We start from the raw sequence: 18908 nt of genomic DNA on the forward strand, positions 1-18908 counted from the left end.
TTTAGTGACTGGCAAAACTGAGATGAGAGGCACAAATTTATAAAATCAGGGAAGAGTTTGGGTGGGACAGACCTTAAAGATCATCCAGTGCCATCCCCTGCCATGGGCAGGGACACCTCCCACTATCCCAGGTTGCTCCAAGCCCTGTCCAACCTGGCCTTGGACACTTGCAGGGATGAAGAGAGTACTGCCAGGGGTTCAGGGTGCAGGGAAGCAGGACTGGCAGAGGTCCTGCAGGTCCTTCTGGAACAGCAGGATCAGTTCCAGGTGTGTTGCAGGGCAGGCCTCACCTGAGAGCTCCAGGAACCATGTGTTCTAGCTCCATTGAGAGTCATGTTTGGATCCATAGGGTCCTGCTGTTACCCCAAAATAGGGATCCTTCTTCCCAAGGAAGAAATAGGGTTCCCAAGAGGGTAACTTCCCCCAGGGCTGAGATCACTGAAGCATGTCCAGCCCTAACCCTCAATGAGGCAATTCAACCCACAAGTCACTTGTTCCTTCAACACCTGGACATCCCTTCCAGCTCATTAACTGCTCAATTTCTTGGATTAAATCTCTTTTTTGTCTGATTAGGCTTGAAAGTAACAAAGATCGAATGTCGAAGAAGAGCCTGCTTGAGAAATTGTTACATAGTCCACATTTTGCGACAATGTCAGCAAAGTCTCCTCCGCTTCCTCTGTCCCTCCCCCTCCTCCAACCTGTTTCCCTCCCTTCTCCCTTTCTCCTTCTGGTCCATCCTTCCTCCCTCCTCTGTCCTTCCTTTTCCATTCTTCCACCACTGTCCCTCCTCCTTTGGTCTTTCTTCCTCCTTCATGTCTCCTGCTCCTTCCTCCTCCTCCTTCTCCATCCTTCCTCCTACTCTGTTCCTTCCTCCACTCCTCCTCAGGAGAGGCATGTCACACCTCAGAGCAAACCCTTTCAGCGTCCCAGCCCCTGTGGCAGCAGGCGAGTGCAGTGTTGGTGAAATAACTTTATTTATTTAGTGATACACTGTGGCTGTGTCACACAGTCCTTACTCAGAGTTACAGTCACACTTACTTGCTACAGCTACAAGACAGCAGGGCCGGACACACGGCAGGAACACATCCAGAAAAACAGTGGGAAGGGAACTATTGGATTCCACTAATTACCCCCCACCCCGTAATTGGGGTCTCCCCCCTCCCGCCCCGGTCCGTGACTCGAACAACACGAAGGGACAGCAGAGCTGCCTGTGAGGAGGGAGAGCAACACCTGTTCTACAGACACGGACACCGACACCAGCAATTCCCACAATGGGCTATGTACAGGGAACGGGATCAGCTTCCCGAGGGGCGGGGAATCACATCCCAGCTTCCTCCTGCAGCCAGCTCGCCTGGAGGGGAAGGGACTCTGGGGTGCTCGGTGACCTGTGGCCAGGGCTGCCACATCCCAGCCCAGGGCTGTCCCTTCCCGCCCTCAGGTGCACACAAGGTGTCAGGGACTGAGGGACACCCTGTCCTCCCAAGGGACGGAAGGGAGTGTCACTGACCCCCCTCAGTGTGGTCACACCGTGGTCACCATCCTACACAGCATCCTCTGTGTCACACAGGCCAGGTGGAGAAAGGATAGTGGAATTCTCCTCTCTGCCAACTGAGAAATCAATTTTTTTGTGGACCCAAAACCCCAGGAAATCTCTGAAAAGCTCTATGAAATAATTGAACCAGGGGCTGGGGGAAAGGAGGCAGTTCCCAACCTCCAAGGCTGGGGGAGTGACACCAGAATTCCCTTCAGCAGTGTCCAACCCTCCAATCCTCCACCCACTGTGACAGAATTCCCTGCCACTGCTCCCCTCAGCTTTGGCAAAGGTTAAAACTCCCCCAGGAGTGAAATGGCTGCTGGTCCCACCCCAGAGCTCTGTTCCAAGGGCAGAGGCAATGGGAATGATTCTATCAAGCAGCAACCTGGCAATGGGAGTGGAATGTCGCCTGTCCCTCTGCTGTGGCTCTCCTGCTCCGAATGAGGCAGCTCCCATGATGAGGAACAGGAGAATGGAGATCACGGAAGGAGCCTGAGGAGCATCCATGACTCCCAGAGAAGGTATTGCCTGTGCAGTGATGCATTCCAGGTTACTGCTTCTAGAATCCCTGAGGATTTCTCCCCACCCAGCCTTGGGCTGCAAAGCCTCTGTTCTCTCCTCTTCCCCCACATCTGCAGCCAAGACTCACCAACACCCTCTGGATTGGAAGAGATTCCAGATGAAGGGAGCAGGCTCTGGGATGTCCTTGCTACATAAATGGGAGCAACAAGGCCAAAGCTCTCAGAGTTTGGGGCTTTCCATGGCCCTGTGTGACACGAGGGGCAAAACTGGGAAGCTGTGAGCAAGCATCAGCCAGGATCATCCACGGAAAGGAGAAACCAGGGAGCTCATGGGGTGTGTGCCCTGCGGGAAGCAAAGCCTGGGAACAGGGAACCTGCAGAGTCCAAAAAGGCAAGTCCAAGTGACTGGTTTAAGTTTAAGGAGCAGCCTTTTATCAGAGGAAGTGGGGATGTAGGACAGGGGACTGGAGAGGACAGGGGGGGAATGCAAGGCAGGAGGGAAGGTGGAAAACCCACCCCCCAAAGCTTCATTTTTGTCTTCCCTAACTTGGCAGCTTTTCCATGGCATTCACAAGATACATCTGAGCAGGGAGGCTCCAGGTGGGAACAGGGAGAGAAAGGGAGGAAGAGAGAGAGAGAGAGAGAGGGAGAGAGATTGAAGGGCACCGTGGTGCCAAAGTGCAACAACATAAAAAAATAAACTCAAAAGACAGGACACTCATTCTGCACTCAGGGCTCAAACCATGCAGTGAGAGGGGCGGCCAGGGCTGCTCCCCACCAGTACACAGGGATTCGCTCGCTTAGGAATGGTTTTCCAGCCCCAGAGGGGTGGCAATGAGCGGGATGTTCTCTGGGAGCCCGGCCGGGCGGGGGTGCTGCTGGCAGGGGCTGTTAGCAGGAGCACCCGCTCTCCGTGACTGGCTGCTCGGGGGGCTTCTCTAGTTTGATGTCAATCACTGCAGGGACAGTCAAGGAATCACCTAGAACAGGATCTGGAAGGGTTGTAGGGTGTCTCTCCATGGTCTGCCTACACAGGGTAACTGCAAAGCCAGGGACATTGTGAGACCTTTCAGAAGATGAACAAAAAGAGTAATGAGCTCTGGTGGTTTAAGGCTGTGGAAATTCCAGCCGCAGTTCACGTGGAGAAGCAAAACTTGTGCTGGCCATTAGTTGTGTACATTTATACCTGGCCTGCAAACAGGGTCATACAATCCCAGGATGGCTTGGGTTGGAGGGATCCTAAAGGCCACTCAGTGCCAACCCATGCCACGGGCAGGGACACCTTCCACCATCCCAGGGTGCTCCGAGCCCCATACAACCTGGCCTTGGACATTTCCAGGGATGGGGCAGCCACAGCTGCTCTGGGCAACTTGTGCCAGGGCCTCACCACCCTCACAGGGAAGTATTTCTTCCCAATATCCCATCTCACCCTGGACTCTGGCAGTGGGAAGCCATTCCCCCTTGTCCTGTCAATCCAAGCCATTGTAAATACTTCCTTTCCATTTTTCTTTTCAGCTTCTTCACTTCCTGAAGGCCTGCATTAGGTCACCCCAAAGCTTCTCTTCTCCAGCCTGAACAATCCCAATTCTCCCAACCTTTCCTCATGGCAGAGCTGCTCCATCCCTCTGCTCATATTCCAACAGCTTCACGCACTGTTACAGCCACATCCCTGCAAAACCTCAGTAAGACTCAACCCCACAAGGTGCCAAAGAAAGTCAGTAAGCCAAACTTAACACTAGATTGTCCAGTTCCATGGGAAAACAAGGATACTATCTTCTTTGCTCTTCTCTGGTGTGCTGTCCATCCCAGGTAAGGCAGCAGCCACACGGCGGAAAAGCTGGGAAGGGCAAGAGAGAAGCTCAAGGCTTGTCAGAAAAAAGTTCCTGTTAAAAACATTGATTTACAGCAGGACTTGAAGCCTGAGTTGTATGAACTCGTCAACTGGGTACTTTAGCAGGAAGAGCAGTGATCAAATATGCCATAAGAATTTTATGTAGGAACTATAACAGGTTTTAAAGAACTTATATTAAAGAATTTATTTAATGCCCATAAAAAAACGGTTTTATTTTACCCGTTCCTGCTTGAAGAGAGCATGTAATTAATTAGTAACATTCTTCCAGGGATTCATGGAACACCCTCCTGCACTAAACATCATTTACCATGTCCAGCCTCTGCTTGTGCACACAGGGTGCACATCTGGGGATTTCTGATCACTCAGCTGGCACTGAATACTCCTCTGTGGATTAACTGAGAACCCAGGCCTTCAGGTCAGTCCTGCTGCCAAACAGCCTTTCCTCAGCAGAAGTGCTGGTTCCAGGGGACTGCAGTTACACTGGGAAGGATGTGCTGGAGCTGGGAAGGGCTATGATATCCCCAGAAATCCTGGAAAATGGGTTTGCGTCATTCCTCAGTCAATGTTTAGAGCTTGTCCTGCTGCCCTTACACAGCACAGACACTGCCAGGCTGCTGAACTCTGCTGCACCTAACACCAGAGCAATCCCTGCTGCTGCTGATTTCCCTCCCAGCAGCTCCTCAGCCATCCCTCTAAAGGGTGTTCCTTGCAAAACCAAGGTCCCAGTGAGGTGCTGAAGTTTGCAGCCTTCAAATCCCAATACTCCCCACTAATACACGCTGGGCAAAGAAGGTAACACGGGTCAAAGTCAAACACGAAAGTGGGTTCAATCCAGAACAGCCACACAAACCAAGCCCAAAGCCTCCTAATACCACTGTGAGGTTGTACCAAGCTGCTGGTGTGCAGCAAACTCCTGAGGATGTTTCCCAATTTCCTCCAGAGCTCACAGCTCCTTATTCCAAGCTCTGTCATATCCAGAACAATCCCTGAATCAATGGAGAGGGGAATCATGAGCAAGAGGCAAAGGGCACAAGCAGAAATCTGAGAAATTCAACAAAACAAAGATTTAAAGGTTATTTTGCTGTTTGGTTGATCAAATACCGGCACCTGGACAGCCCTTCGAGATATTCCAAACTCAGCTGGAGGCAGCTCTGGGCAGCCTGCTCTGAGCAGGAGGGTTGGAAGGGGTGATTTCCAGAGATCCCTTCCAACCTCAATTCCCCTAAAATAGCTCAAGATTATCTGGCTGGCAAACAGAATGAGGAACTCCTACTCTAGTGCATCAGCAGAAACAATTCTCCCCACTGATGTCAGCAGTGATTTCAGCAAACCGTGCATTGACTGTGAACCAAACCAAATTCCAGCTGACTGACTGCACAAAACAATCATTTTTCCCCTTTCCCACCCCTCAGCACATTCTGGAGCGAGTTCTCCTTTAAGGTTTAGCTTTGACAGGAAATCATTCAGGACTCAACAGGAAAGGAGATTGCACTACATAAACCAAGAAACATCACAGAGGCTGGCATTAAACACAAGCAAATTCCTGCAGGATCACAAACCCACCCTGGAGCAGACCCAGAGCAGTGAGGGACAGATTCCTGACTGAGAACACAACCTGGATGTACCTGTTTCACATTGTAGCCAGTCTTTGCACTGGTCTCAATGAACATCACATTCAGCTCTTTGGCTCTCTGTTCCCCTTCCTCTGTGGTGATTTGCCTGCACAAAGGTGGAAAAGAGACACAAGGAACAGAAGGAAGAGTTAGAGATGGCTGGGAGTGAGTTGCTGCTCCCCCTCCAAGAGGGTACAGCCCACCTCAGGACCCTCAAGGCTTCAACACCCCCAGTTCTTTCAGTTTGGAGTGAACCCACCCCAGGGAACACCTGGATTTGTGGCAGATGAGCAGCACCGGATGAAGCTTGTGCAGAACATCTGAGCCTCACCCACAGCATTCCAGGAAAGGAAAAATCACCACACCAACACAGGGAGTTTCCCAAATCTAACAGAGGGAATGTTGTGAAGTGACACAAAGACTCCAGAAAGGCTCCAGCAGCATGAACAGTGCAGCAGCTTGAGAATTGCCCCTCTGAGCACCACCCTGTGTCCATTAAGTCCTGCTTCAGCACTGCTTGCAAACACCCAGCACATTCAGCTCTTGGGCTTTTCCCTCACCCTCCTCTACAGGAATCTGTCTCCAGCAATGAGAACAACTCACAGAGCAGAAAAACCAAACCAAAGCAAAAGAGACCAAAAATGAGAGAGAGAAAGCTGCAGGGAGGAAAAGAAAACATAAAACAACAAAAAACCAACCAAAAAACCAGCCACCAACTGAAGCAACATTGAGTGGAATGAAAAACTTGCCAGGCTGTACTGAACAGGAACAGGGAGGGCTATTTTTAGTGCAGCTTTTTGACCTCAGAGCTTGCCTCATCCCTGGTTTTTATCAGAGGATGAATGGCTTCCCTGTATTCTGCTTCAAAAAATGTCACCTTTATGACACCAAAGGTGGCTTTGTCCAGCCTTATAGGTCCAGAATTTCAGCCTCACACAAATCCAAAATCCTTTGAAAAGAAAGGCAAGGCAGCTCCTGTTACTGACACCTGGATATTCCCTTCCCCATCATTCCAAATTCCCACATCAGGGACTACTGTCACATTCAGCTCCCAAAATAAGAATTTCCAGTGCTGCATGAACTTCAGCTGTAGCTGCTTCAAACTGCTTCAAAATTCTTCCAGTAGTGCCAGGCCAGCTGTTGTGCACCATCAGAAAATACTCCAAGGCTGAAATGATCCCATTGGGCTTTGTAGTTTCACAGGAAACTGGATTTGGAGAGGAATTAGAAATGCCAGGTTAGTCAGTCAGGGAGCTGTAGTTATTCCCAGCTTCCCAGGAGGGCATGAGAGAGACTGAATGGTCAAAACCCAGAGCTGGCTCAGGGACATCTTGGATTTTGCTTTTGTGAACGAACTCAGGGACAGACCATGAGTTCATCACACATGCAATTCTTAAGCAAAATGAACTGTAGATGTTTTTATTGTATTCCTGAAGCGCTGTGCACCAAGTTTTAGGAATATTTCCAAAGTGCAAGGCACAGGACACCTCAAAATGCTGGTCAGTGAAGTAGAAAAAGCCAAGTAGAATTATTCCTGTTTTTCCTGCTGGGCATGAAAACTAAAAACCTGCAGAGCAAACAGCCAGGGATGCTGGGGATATTGGAACACAAAACCAACAGAATCACAGGAGAAAATCCATATCACAACAAATCCTGAAGGAATGTGTAACTGTGGGAGTGAGTAAAGCAGGAGTAAGAATTTTAAAATGTTGGAATGTCCCAGGATGGAACACTCCCATCACTCTGCCCATCAACCCAAGAAACAGAGTGTGCAACGATAATCAAATAAAAGCCAAGATTTTGCTGAGAAAACATTAATTTCATCTATAAATTGTTCTCCTTTGATCAGGAAAATCTTGTGAAGAGCTAAAGTACAAGAATTTGATTTTTTTAGACTTTATTTTGCTGTGAGATCCAGATGGTTCCCAATTCTGCCTTCCTGAGGTGATTTTATGTGCATCAGATGAAAATCACCCGATGGTTTCAAGCTCTCTCACACCCCCTGACACCCAAAGCCCACATTTCTGGGATGTGTGAGGATGTTTCAGTTGGAAGGGTTGGAGCTGCCTGGTTCACTCCATCTTCCCTTTGTCAGCTACTTCCGGCACCACCCATTAAAATAAAAACCTTCCCTTTTATACACTGCTCCTGATACTTTCCTAAGGAACAAAAATCTCTGCACATAGTCATCAAAATTATTGTTAAATCAACAATCCGGAGAAGGATTTGAAACAGGAACACAAAGTAAAGCCTGTGCTCTTCTAAGAACCCTTTACACTGGTTATTTTGGTTGACATGCTGTAGAATTAAGAGTTTTAAAGCAAAATGCTTTATTGGCACCTCCCAAAACATTAAGTCCGTGTCGTTTTAGGAATCTAATTAAATTTTTGGGTCTCTGGGGCAAGTTTGGGTTTTGCTGAACTGGTTTCCTTTCACACATCCACAAGCCCAGTCTGTGTTATGTATGACTTGAAATTTACACTAAGAGAAATTCATACTTTTAGATCAATCCTACAAAAGCTTGTGCTGCATCTTAATGAGGAGAAACTGTGCCATGAATTTCCACCTGCACATGCACAAAGTGTGGGTGTCGTGGTTGCGGGGGGAGGTGAATTTTTCCGGGGGGATGTAGGCAAGCCAATTAGTAATCAGCTTTTCTGCTGGCACCTGGATTGGTCACTCGGAGGTTTGGACACGCCTCTGAGGACACAAAGAGTTAAAAGCAGGACCCCCAAGGGGGCTCGGCCTCTTTTTGGATCCCGGTTTCAGCAGAGAGAGGTCTCTGGCCTCCTTCCCCTGCCCAGCCACGAGGCTGGGTGGGGGAGGGGAAACACGTGGTCGGCTCAGGTAAGCCGGAGCCCCGGGGGGAGAAGAGAGGGGACAGGACTGGAACTGAGCTGCCCCGTCCAGGATGGAGGGGTGGAAAACTGTGGAAGTGCCTTCTGTGTGTGCTCACCCCCCTCCACCCCCAAACTCCGGGAGAAGGTGCCCAGCCACCTGGGAGTTGTGGAGCCTGGGAGTGCCTGAGCCTGCACCCTGCCGAGAAAAAACTGTTAACCCTTGCTTGGCAGAAAGAAACTTTTCTTAGACGTTGATTCTCATGACTGGTGGTTTCAGAAAAGGAGAAGGAAGCGGCCTGGGACCGAGATGATAAAGCACGATTGGAAGGAACCTGATGGGCAAAGAATGAGAGGAGTAGCCTTCTGAGCTGGACTTTTCTTGCATAATGTCAGCCATGGACTGAACTTGAGTCTCTTTTGAACATAAACTGCATTTTTGGGTGGATGCAGCTGCCCTTGCTTTTGCTACAGTGACTGGCACTTGAAGAGTGGAGCGAGCAGAGAAGAGAGGGGGAGGGTGAGGTGGTGCCCTCTGCCCTTAGGGCAGACCTGCTCCTGGAACCCCGGCCCCTGGTAAAAAGGGGAGGAGCTCAGCATGCAGCATCTTTAAAAAGCCCTGTATGTAGTTTTCAGCCTGTGGACAGCGGTGAGAGCGCTGGACATAGGAAAAAGAGAGTGTCACCCTGGCAGACTTCTCCGGGTGGTGCCATGGGTGACATGGGAACACATAAGGGGTAGACCCGTGTTTTCTGGAGAACAGTCTGTGGTGCGAGAGAGACTCCTCTCTCTCCCTTGCTGAATTGAAGATTAGTTTGTTTTTGAGTGGTGATTGTTTGATCTAAAACCCAAAGGTTTGGTCTGTGAAGAGTGATGTGTAGGGAGGTAGAAACTGGGAGAAGAAATGTTCTAAGAAGTTTTTATTTCTGTCTCTGTGTGTGTTTAAGAGTATTTCTGTCCCTGTTCTTACGTAATGTAATAAAGTTTTGGTGTTTTTTTTTGTTTTCAAGATTTAAGCCTGCTCTGCTCTGTTCCTGATCACATCCCACAGTAGCTGTTAGAGAAAAAACATATATTCATGGGTGCATTAACATCTGGCCAGTGCCAGCCCATGACAGTGGGAGAAATTGGTGGAAAGTAGTGAAAATCAGCCCATTTCCCTGCTTTTACAGGCAGCTTTTAGCCTTTACTTCAGTGTGAAATGGAAAATCAGACAAAATACCCCACTGAGAAAATGGTGCAGAGCCACTTAAGTAATTTCTTAAGTGGGTTTGTTTTAAACTGTTTGTTGGACAGCAAAGAGAGTAAGTTTTGCTGAAACCAGAAACGAGAATTTCCTGACATGCAAACGGACATTGTGTTTAAAACCAAGCCTTGTTTTAAGCCCAGACTGGCCCCAGTCCTTGGTGGCTCTGGGCAGGGCAGCAGGCCCCAATTCCCCCCATTACCTCTTGTCTGCCAGGTCAGTTTTGTTCCCCACCAACATGATGATGACATCACTGCCTCGCTCTGTCCTGACGTCATCGATCCACTTGGAGGTTTGCTGGAAAGAATTCAAGTCTGCCGGGAAGAATGGGATAGCAAGGCTGAGGATCAAACTTTGTAACAGGGGAAATGCTTCACTTAGACTCAGGTGCTTCTCCAAACCTCCCCACCCCACATCAATTATTTCCCGCCCAGACGATAAAAAAGGAAGGGGGAGAAGCATTTCTGATTTTAATGATGTTTTTGCAGAACTTGTGGTTGTAACTTCTCAGTTCTGCTTGTCTGGGGTGTTTCTAACAAGGACACAGCAGAGCACCACGTCCCTGTGCTGTCACCAGGCTCCACTCACTTGTGATGTCATAGACCACGACGGCGATGGTGGAGTCGCGGATGTAGCTGGGGATGAGGCTGCGGAACCGCTCCTGCCCCGCCGTGTCCCAGAGCTGCAGCCGGACCTGCTGGGGCCAGCCCGGCCCACCAGGGAGAGGAGAGAGAGCAGGAAAACCCTTTAGGGAAAAGGCCACTTCCACACCCAACTGCAGCAGCTGAGGTGACCTTGTCATCTCACCCCAAATCCAACCACAGTGCTGTTTCATGGATCTGTTTGCAAAGTGCTTTTAATTCCCTCCTTTGCTTGCCTAGAGATCCTGCTATTCCCAAACTTCTCTAGGATTTGGCTCCCACCTCATTACTGGGGGTAGCCAACAGTACAGCACTGATCTCCCAGGATTATGGATGAGATCTCCACAGGACTCATAGCCTGGAGTATCTTTGATCAAAGCTTTTGGGGCAATTCCCACAGGGCAGACACCAGGCAGGAAAACAGCATCCAACCTCCGGCATGGATCATCCATGTGATGGCAGTGGGGATCTTCATGTGATATTGAAGCAACGATAACTTGAATTCCAGCAGAAGTGAAAGCAAATGCTACACACTGCAGGGCTCAGGTGGTACAAAGGACACGGGGTTCTCCCAGAGCAGCACAGGAGTCACAAAAATGCTGGGCCAGGTAGAGTTTGACCCCAAACACAAACTGTTATTATATATTATTATATATTATATATTATTATATGTGACAGCCCCAGTCTGGCACTTGCCTGGCTGAACCAGCACTGCTCAAAAACTCCACAAACATCCCAAACATAAAGCTTTCCACACTGGGAGTGCCTCACAGTGCCTGAAAACAGGGTTGCTCCTCATTCCCAACAGTTTTATGGAGGCACCCACTGGTTCCCAGTTTACAGCCACAAATAATCCCAGCAGGGAGGCAGAGCACTGGCTAATGAGGAAGCTCATCAAGGAAAAAGCAGCTTCCTCAGGACCAATCATTGCTTGTTTGGAAGAGAAAGAGAAGCTGATAAAGCACAGGGCTGCAGTCAGATTCAAAACAACATCTTATCTACATCAGGGAATGTCGAGCTGATTCCCTGGGGCTTAAGGAAGATTAGGGTTTATAGTTAAAGCAATTAACTCTTGCTTAATTTTGAAGGCAGACTTGATTACAGGAGCAGAATTCAGGGCTCTTCTCTATCCCAGGAAACTCAAGGTGACAAACTGGGAGCACCTGGGCAGTGTCACAGTAGAGCTGGAAGATGAGACTGCTCCCAACAACTGGACTTCCCAAGCTTCCACAGCCTCCCTGGACAGTGCTGTTACACTGGAATATTCACCAGGAACATTCACCCAGGTGGTGACTGAATCACCCCAAACCTTTAGACTCACAGGCAAAAGGCAACTGGAGGAAGCACCACAGAGCTGGCCCAGGTAATTTGTTTAATTTGTAATTTGTGCAGGGTAATGCCTTTTGAGAGACATCTCCAGTGAGCAGGTCCTGAAGTGACCCAGGTTTGCTGAATTTCTGCAAGTCCAGGTTCGTGTGCACCCGTTTTAAAAGGGAAAATACAAATAACCACTGTGGGACACCAGGAATGAGCCCAGCCTCCCTTAGGAACAACCTTCAGGAGGGGCCTGAGCCAAGTATGGACTATCCTCACAGATCTCTCCACCTGCATTTTGGGATGTCCAGCACATCAACAATAACCAAACAATGTCATTGTGCCCCCAGAGGTACCTAAGCATGTCCCTTCTGCAATACAAGAAAACTTTAAACCTCTCAGTCACTAAGAAAAAAATGAAATTATCTGCAAAGATCAGCCCATTGCTGAAGAATGATGAGATCAGCTGTCACTTAATTTCTTCTGACATGGCTGGGAGCTGTTAAGAACAGCTTGGACTGGCAAAATGTTTCCAGCTGCATGGATAAACAGCATTCTGTACTTACACTGTGGGAAAAAATGATGCCAAGCTGTGCATCCTGCCCTGCTGCCTCAGCCAGGAGAATCCCCAGCACAGGCCACCACCAGCACATCTCTGTGGTCCCCAAACAGGCCAGTTTGACATCATTTGCACCAAACCAGGAATTCCCCCAGAATTCTCTCCAGGAGGTATACCAGAAAATTATTTGCCCTGAGTAGTGAGGATACATCACAGCCTATTATTTGTTAAGCACTTCAGCTTAGCAGAGTAAAACAAATGTCTGGTCCTCACTCTTTGTAACTTCCTATCTTGGATTAAAACATTCATGTCAAGAGTTACAGGGAATTTCCCTTTAAGCGTGTTTGTTCTTTAGAAATTGTGGTTGTTGCATCTCTCCTCTTTCAAAAGCTCTCTCGTGAGTCTCCAGGTCTCTTTTCCAACAAAATGGAAATCTTGAATTCTCCTAAGTCACTCCACAGTTTCTGTTTGAAAGGGTCTTGTCTTGTTTTACCTACTCTGACAACATTTCTCTCCTTTGGCACTTGAAGCTGATACTTGTATAACCTCTCTCCTTACCCAGAAATGAAAAAGAAAAATCATTTTGAAGTTAGAAAAATAAAAAACAAAACAGAAAACCAGTGAATCTTTCTAAAGGCTACCAACAACCAGCACAGACACTGGAATTCCCAATCCCTGCCAACACCCACAGGTGGCTGATGGGCTATTTTAGCTCTTCTGGGGTACCACCACCACTTCCAGAGTAAAGACACACATGAAAAGCAAAGTCCCTGCAGACCCTGGGCTCAATACCTACTTGTGATGTCAAAGACAATGAGAGCCACAGCAGAATCACGGATGGAGCTGGGAATGAGGAACCTCTCCTGGCCGGCTGTGTCCCACAGCTGCAGCCTGATCTGGGAAATGGGAAAGTGTAGGGGAAGGGGAAAGGGAACAGCAGGAAAATGGAGAACAAAACCAAAACTCAAGTGAAATCAAAATAAATAAATAAAAATAAGTAGCAAAGCAAAACTAAGGCAACAAAAGGAAAGTTCAAATGGAACAGAAATGTGAAAAGAGGCAGCGACACTTCCCAAGGTCTGGGTACATCCCTCCCTCCACAGACCCAGGAATATCACACACACGACAACACCAGAAACCAGGAGAGCCCTAAATCTCTCCTCACAGCAGCAGCTGACACGGGAAATGCACAGGCCTCAGGGAGCCTGTCAGAACACCCACACAAGCAGCTGGCCAGATGAGGGACTCCTGACCCCAAGGACCACCTCAGCCCGGCCTGGATGATCCCACTGGAAAAACAGAGGTGGTGGAACCCTCAACAGAAACCACTCTCCAGGCCGGCCTCTACAGCACTGCAATCCAACAAGGCCGGGAAGGTATGGACACACAGAGAAGGAAGAACTCCTCAGTCTGTCAGGAATGAGGGGAACTGGCACACGGATGTGGCTCCTGACAGCCAGAATGAGGATGGGGCTTCTGGTGGCTGCAGCTCACTTAATGCAACGCATCCCAATGCTGGGAATGTCACACAGCTGCCTGTCCTGGGAGATGGTTTTAAAGAACCAAATTCCACATGTATTTCATGGAATCCCAGAATGGTTTGGGTTGGATGGAATCTTCAAGCTCGTCTCATTCCACCCCTGCTGTGGCCAGGGACACCTTCCACTGGACCAGGTTGCTACAAGACCCATCCAACCTGGCCTAGGACACTTCCAGGGATGAGGACCCCTTCAGCTGGCTTGTCCAGGCCATGTTTAGAGCTGAGTGACAGAGCACAGGTACAATTTCAGGATACATTATTTGCTGTAAGGCTGTATCAAATCCACCAAAGCACACATCCCAGCTGGAGACTCAGCATTCCTCATTTCCAGCCAAGAAATCAAAGCCTACTGCAAAATCCAGCATTAACCACATCTAGAAACTATTCCAGTGTCTGAATTTTCCCAGCTTGTTTGCTTGTATTTGTCCCTCCTCTTATCTACACTCCACACCTCTGTTATTCGAACAGGCTTGACGGGCTCTGTGAACCACTTACATGATCAGGAGAGCTCACAGCATTCCAACATTGGGAGGAAAATGGGATTTTCTGGATTGAAGGGCAGCAGGTGAATGACATCCTGACTTACACAACCATGACAAACCACTATAACAGCACACAGGCATCCACAGGTGTCAAGCAGCATTCCCAGGATCTTTGCCTTAAACAAAGGTTAAGGAAGGGCTTTTCTAAGAGAGAATCATTGGTAAAATGGCAGAGAAACTCTCAGGAAGCTCAGCACACACACTGGGAAGAGACTTCTTTGGATACAGCAGGCCCAAAGCTCCACACAGGAGTGTTCCCTGCTCCCCACAGCCATGTCACACTCCTCACACAGCAGCAAAATGGGAAAAAAGGCAAATACTGGCAAAAACATGAGCAAACCCACAAATACTGAGAGGAAATCCAGGAGAAGGGAGTGAGAGGTCTCTGTGCAAACAGGAATCTCATGCAGGCTAAATTCCCAATTGCTTTATTGCAGTAGGTCAGCGCTGTGTTACCACAGGAGCTTCCTAGGAGGAGGACCAAGGTCTAATCATGACGGACTTCAAGACTTGGAACACCAATTCCTTGGCTTTTTATTGGCTTCAGGAGCTGCGCTGGATGACCTACGCGGGTCCTTTCCAGCTCAGAATACTCTGTGGTCCTGAGGTCTGCTCAGCCCTTTTCATCCTGACAATCACAGAGGCAGAGCTGCAAACTCAGGGTGCAAACTGCCCCTAAAGCAGGTCTACACAACAGGCAGCAAATTCCTGGACACGTGACCATTATCCAGCCCCAGTTTTCCATGGAAGATTTTGACTTCCTGGTAGAGGTATCAGATCTTGTACCAGTGATGGGATTCAACCAAGGTTGGTTCTCTGGAGGCCGCTGGGGGATTCCAGCAGCTGCTGGAAGAAGGGCCGGGGGAAGTGCCCTCCCAGCCATCCCACCCCTGCCCCACTCACCGTGCGGTCCTCCAAGTACATTGTTTTGGACAGGAAATCAATTCCAATGGTTGCCTGGAAAGAGGAGAAGCATTAGGAGCTGTGACTTGCCTTCCTGCATCCCCCTTCTGCACAAATTCTGAGAAATGTTCACAGACTTGTTACAAAGCAGGTGAAGTGATTTGCCTTCAATTGCCTTCAACTGAGGTGATAAAAACAAAGCGATCTCGAGATCTGAACCAGCTGCATTTCACAGCACTCTTCAACACTTCTCAGCTCCACAAGAGCCTCCGAGTCTGGATTTTAACCTCAGACATTCGTATAATCTCCACACAGATTGCATCTGAACTGGCGGCTCCTTCTGGCCTGCCCCAGTTCAGTCTGGTAAGAATTATCTTGTTAGAAATACCCAAATGGTAGAACAAATGAGATCTACAAAATACAGGCAACTGAAAGCTAAAAAGCCATGCTTATCCAGGCCTCTCCACTTCAGAATGTGCTTCCCTTCCAGTGACATTCAGCAGCTGCATTTCCCAGGCAGGTCTGCATCCACTCCCATTCCCATTGCTACAGCAATTCCAGCACAAAGGCATTTAAAATAATGCACTCAGTTAGGTGCACTCCCAGGCACTTCAATAAAGAAGTTGTCCCAGCCCATCAGGAGTCCAGGAAAGAGGAGGCAGCTCCTGATGTAACAGATTTTAGTGTTTTAAGCAAATTATCCCCACTCTTTTTACACACAGCTGAATGTGTACCACTGGATAATTGGAAAAGAGCAACACACTCAGTTTGGGGAGGGAGAAGTTATTTCTGGGAGGTCTATTTTCCAGCCAGGCCATGGTTTATAACAACTACAATAAGCAATAAATAAATCTATGAGAGTATCTTACAAGAGACAGGAAAAGAAAGGAAGCACAGGAGAAGAAAAAACACAGGAAGCACAAGAGGATCCAGTTCCAGTGAGTGACTTGTCCTCAACTTCAAATCACCCCAATCTAAACCAGTAACTCTTCCAGGCTGAATTAAAAGATAAAGCCCTAATCTCATCTGCTCTACAGATATCTGATATTCTCATGAAATACTTCTGAGTGCCTTTCATGCAGTTAATTCTTCCCCAAACCTTCAGGCCTCTTACACATCTTCTGCTTTTCATCCGCAGCCTCACCATCCCCACCCCCTTCTTTGCCTGCCAAGACTTCCCTGGCTTTTCCTATCTTTAGTCCTTTAGTCAAAAAATAGTAATCAAAAAACTGAGAGACAAAATATACCAAGCTGACTTCTGGCAGATCCATCTACACACTCCAGACTCAACTATTCCGACTGAAATGGAAGCTCTAAAGATAACAGAGACTAAGAATGTCAGAAGATGTGGGGTTTTTTATTCATTCTCCATTTCCTGAGGCTCTCATATCCATCACCAGAAATCCTGACCAGCATCCTCCCATAAAACGATGTTCTCCCCATTTTCCTCAAGGTTTTTCACAGGATCTATCCCACATCCAAGGGGATCTACCCCACATCCAAAGGGGATCTAAACCTTGCTGCCTTCCTGGACACTGCACTTCCTGACATCATACTGGATGTTTTGATTTAATCATGAAGCTTCATCTCCATCTCATGGCACATTTTAACCTCTTATCTGATCTTGAACTGACATCTCATGGAGATATGGGCTCCCAGACATCTATCTGAACAGCAGGGAATAGATTTATCCATAAATATGTGTTCAAAAAGCAAATAAATAGTATCACATACCTGGTAAGTATTGTCAAAACTGTCATACATAAACCTGGTGATCAGGGAGGTCTTCCCAACTACAAGAGAAGAGAAAAATTACTTTCAAGCAGCAGTGGAAAAAAAAATAGCACTGCTTTGGGAGTGGCACTGATCTGACAGCAGCTGCCAATCTCAGGCCATTCCAGCTACACCTTCCTGGGGAACAGCCAGCTGGAAATTTCAGTCCCAAAATGACACAGGCAGATCAATCTCTGCAAAACGAATCATGGTGATAACCTGGCTCTCGAATCAGGTGTGTTGATAACAAAGAACTGGTTCTTTGCTTTGGGCAAGCAATAAATCTGCTTTGTTAGCCTGTTCTGCTCCTTATGTAATCCCCAAGCCTGGGACATAAACATCAAAACAAAGCAGGTGATATCCCAGATGCTGTTCTGCTGCCTCCGGCTGTGTGGAAAAGCAACATTCCACACTACCATCCTCCCTTCGTAACAAGGTTTCAGATACAGAGCAAACTCTGGTGGTTTGTTTCAAAACTTAAAATTTACATCTCCAAATATCATCAAGAGACAAAGTGCAGAGCTGACAAGAAGTGAAAAACAAAGATAAAGCTCCAATTCTGGCTCAGGAAGGTGGAGGAAGCCAAGAAAAATTCAAAGGACACAGGTAGATGAGGGAAGAGGAATAAATTGCCGAAAAAGGTTGTGAAATTATGAACACTGGACAGGGTTAAAAACAGACTAGACAAATGTCTATCAGCAGCAATGTCAATCCTGCATTGGAAAGGCTGGGAAATTAGAAAACTTCTGGAAATCCCTCCAAGACCTCCCGTTCCCGGCTCAAGGAGAAGAGTAACAACCCCACGATGGTTTGGGTTGGAAGGGACCTTAATGCTCATCCAGTTCCACCCCTCTTGTGGGCAGGGACACCTTCCATAGTCCAGGTGTCTCCAAGCCCTGTCCAACGGGCCTCGGACACTCGCAGCGAGAAAGCAGCACGATTCCAAGGAAAATACACAACTCATCCATCCACTCCCAGGGAAGGGGCACAAAAGGGAGGCCATTTGAGGCACGACTAAACCCCCGCGGCGGGGACGGGGGGGGCGGCCAGGGGGGCAGCGCAGCCGCCGGGAGCCCCCGCGGCTCTGGGGCCGCCTCCCCGCGCGGGCTGCGGGCGCACTGCGGCCCCAGGAGGGCGGAACGGAGCCCCGGCCGACGGGAAAGGCTGGGAACGGAGTCCCGGGGCCCGCCAGCCCCGCCCGCGGAGGCCTCCGGCTGGGCCGCCTATCCCCGGGCCCCGCCAGGCCCGAGCCACGTCCCCCACCCCGGACACAGCGCGGCCTCGGCCCCGCACGGCCCCGGGCGCTGCCCCCGCCCCGCGGGCCCCTCCCGGCTCCGCCCGGGCCCGGCGCGGCGCTCACCGCTCTGCTCGCCCAGGAAGACGAGCTTGAACTTCCTGAGCGGGTTCCCGAAGTCGCCGCCGCTGCCGGGCGCGGACATGGCGGCGCGGGGGGGCCGAGCGGGAGCCGTGATGGGGACAAGGAGACAGCGCCGAGCGCCCCGGTACCACCGCCCCGCGCGTCACCTCCGCCGCGTCACCGCCGGCCCGCCCCAAGGGGAGGCGCGCTGCCATGGCGACGGGGGCGGGGCGCCGCCATGGCAACGGCGAGGGCCGTGCTGCCGGGGAGGGCGGTTGCCATGGCGACGGGAGGGGAGGTTGCCGTGGTGATGGGGAGAACGGTTGCCGCGGCGACCGGGCGGCCTTCGGGGTGAGGATGCTGCGGCTTGCAGGGGGACGTGCCCGGGCTGTAGCGGGGATGTTGTAGCGGGATTGGAGCCGGCTGTAGCGGGATGCATACGGCTGTAGGTTGGCTGGACTCCTCTGTACCGGGGATGGTTGTAGCAGAATGGGTCTGGCTGTACCGGGGCGGGTTGTGCTGGGATTGGACGCAGCTGTCGCAGGATGGGTCCAGCAGTACCTTGGATGGTCCTGGCTGTATCAGGGATGGGCCCGGCCGGGACTGGCTGCACCAGCTCCTGCATCATCTCATCCCCACCTATGCGAAGGCACCGTCTGCTCCCCCCAGAACGACA

General features: G+C 49.6%; 1 protein-coding gene across 6 annotated transcripts; it reads right to left on the bottom strand.

Annotated features, from left to right (window-relative positions):
* Positions 1–955: 955 nt before the first annotated feature.
* LOC134563697 (ras-related protein Rab-6A-like) lies at positions 956–18414 on the bottom strand. Of its 6 annotated transcripts, none has more exons than XM_063421875.1 (9): positions 18236–18414; positions 16837–16895; positions 15103–15156; positions 12912–13013; positions 10192–10318; positions 9806–9917; positions 5533–5626; positions 3826–3892; positions 956–3011 (listed from the first exon to the last, which is right to left on the bottom strand). In XM_063421875.1, the coding sequence occupies exons 1-9, from the start codon at positions 18312–18314 to the stop codon at positions 2947–2949; spliced, it is 759 nt and encodes a 252-aa protein (XP_063277945.1). In that variant the 5' UTR covers positions 18315–18414; the 3' UTR covers positions 956–2946. The 6 variants fall into 6 exon arrangements, 5 of the variants coding, with proteins under 5 accessions (XP_063277945.1, XP_063277946.1, XP_063277949.1 ...); XM_063421876.1 differs by having other exon boundaries at positions 12912–13008; positions 18236–18375; XM_063421879.1 differs by having other exon boundaries at positions 10192–10297; positions 12914–13013; positions 18236–18375.
* Between the last annotated feature and the right edge of the window lie 494 nt (positions 18415–18908).

The sequence above is a fragment of the Prinia subflava genome, chromosome Z (genome assembly GCF_021018805.1).
Source record: "Prinia subflava isolate CZ2003 ecotype Zambia chromosome Z, Cam_Psub_1.2, whole genome shotgun sequence".
Classification (NCBI taxonomy): domain Eukaryota; kingdom Metazoa; phylum Chordata; class Aves; order Passeriformes; family Cisticolidae; genus Prinia; species Prinia subflava.

Coding starts and splice junctions, on each gene's coding strand:
- LOC134563697 (XM_063421875.1), bottom strand. CDS start 18,314: ATGTCCGCGCCCGGCAGCGGCGGCGACTTCGGGAACCCGCTCAGGAAG. Junction 5,627..9,805: donor ACTGACCTGGCAGACAAGAG/GTAATGGGGGGA, acceptor ACCTTTGTGCAG/GCAAATCACCACAGAGGAAG. Junction 3,012..3,825: donor AGAGAAGAGCAAAGAAGATA/GTATCCTTGTTT, acceptor CTGTCCCTGCAG/TGATTGACATCAAACTAGAG.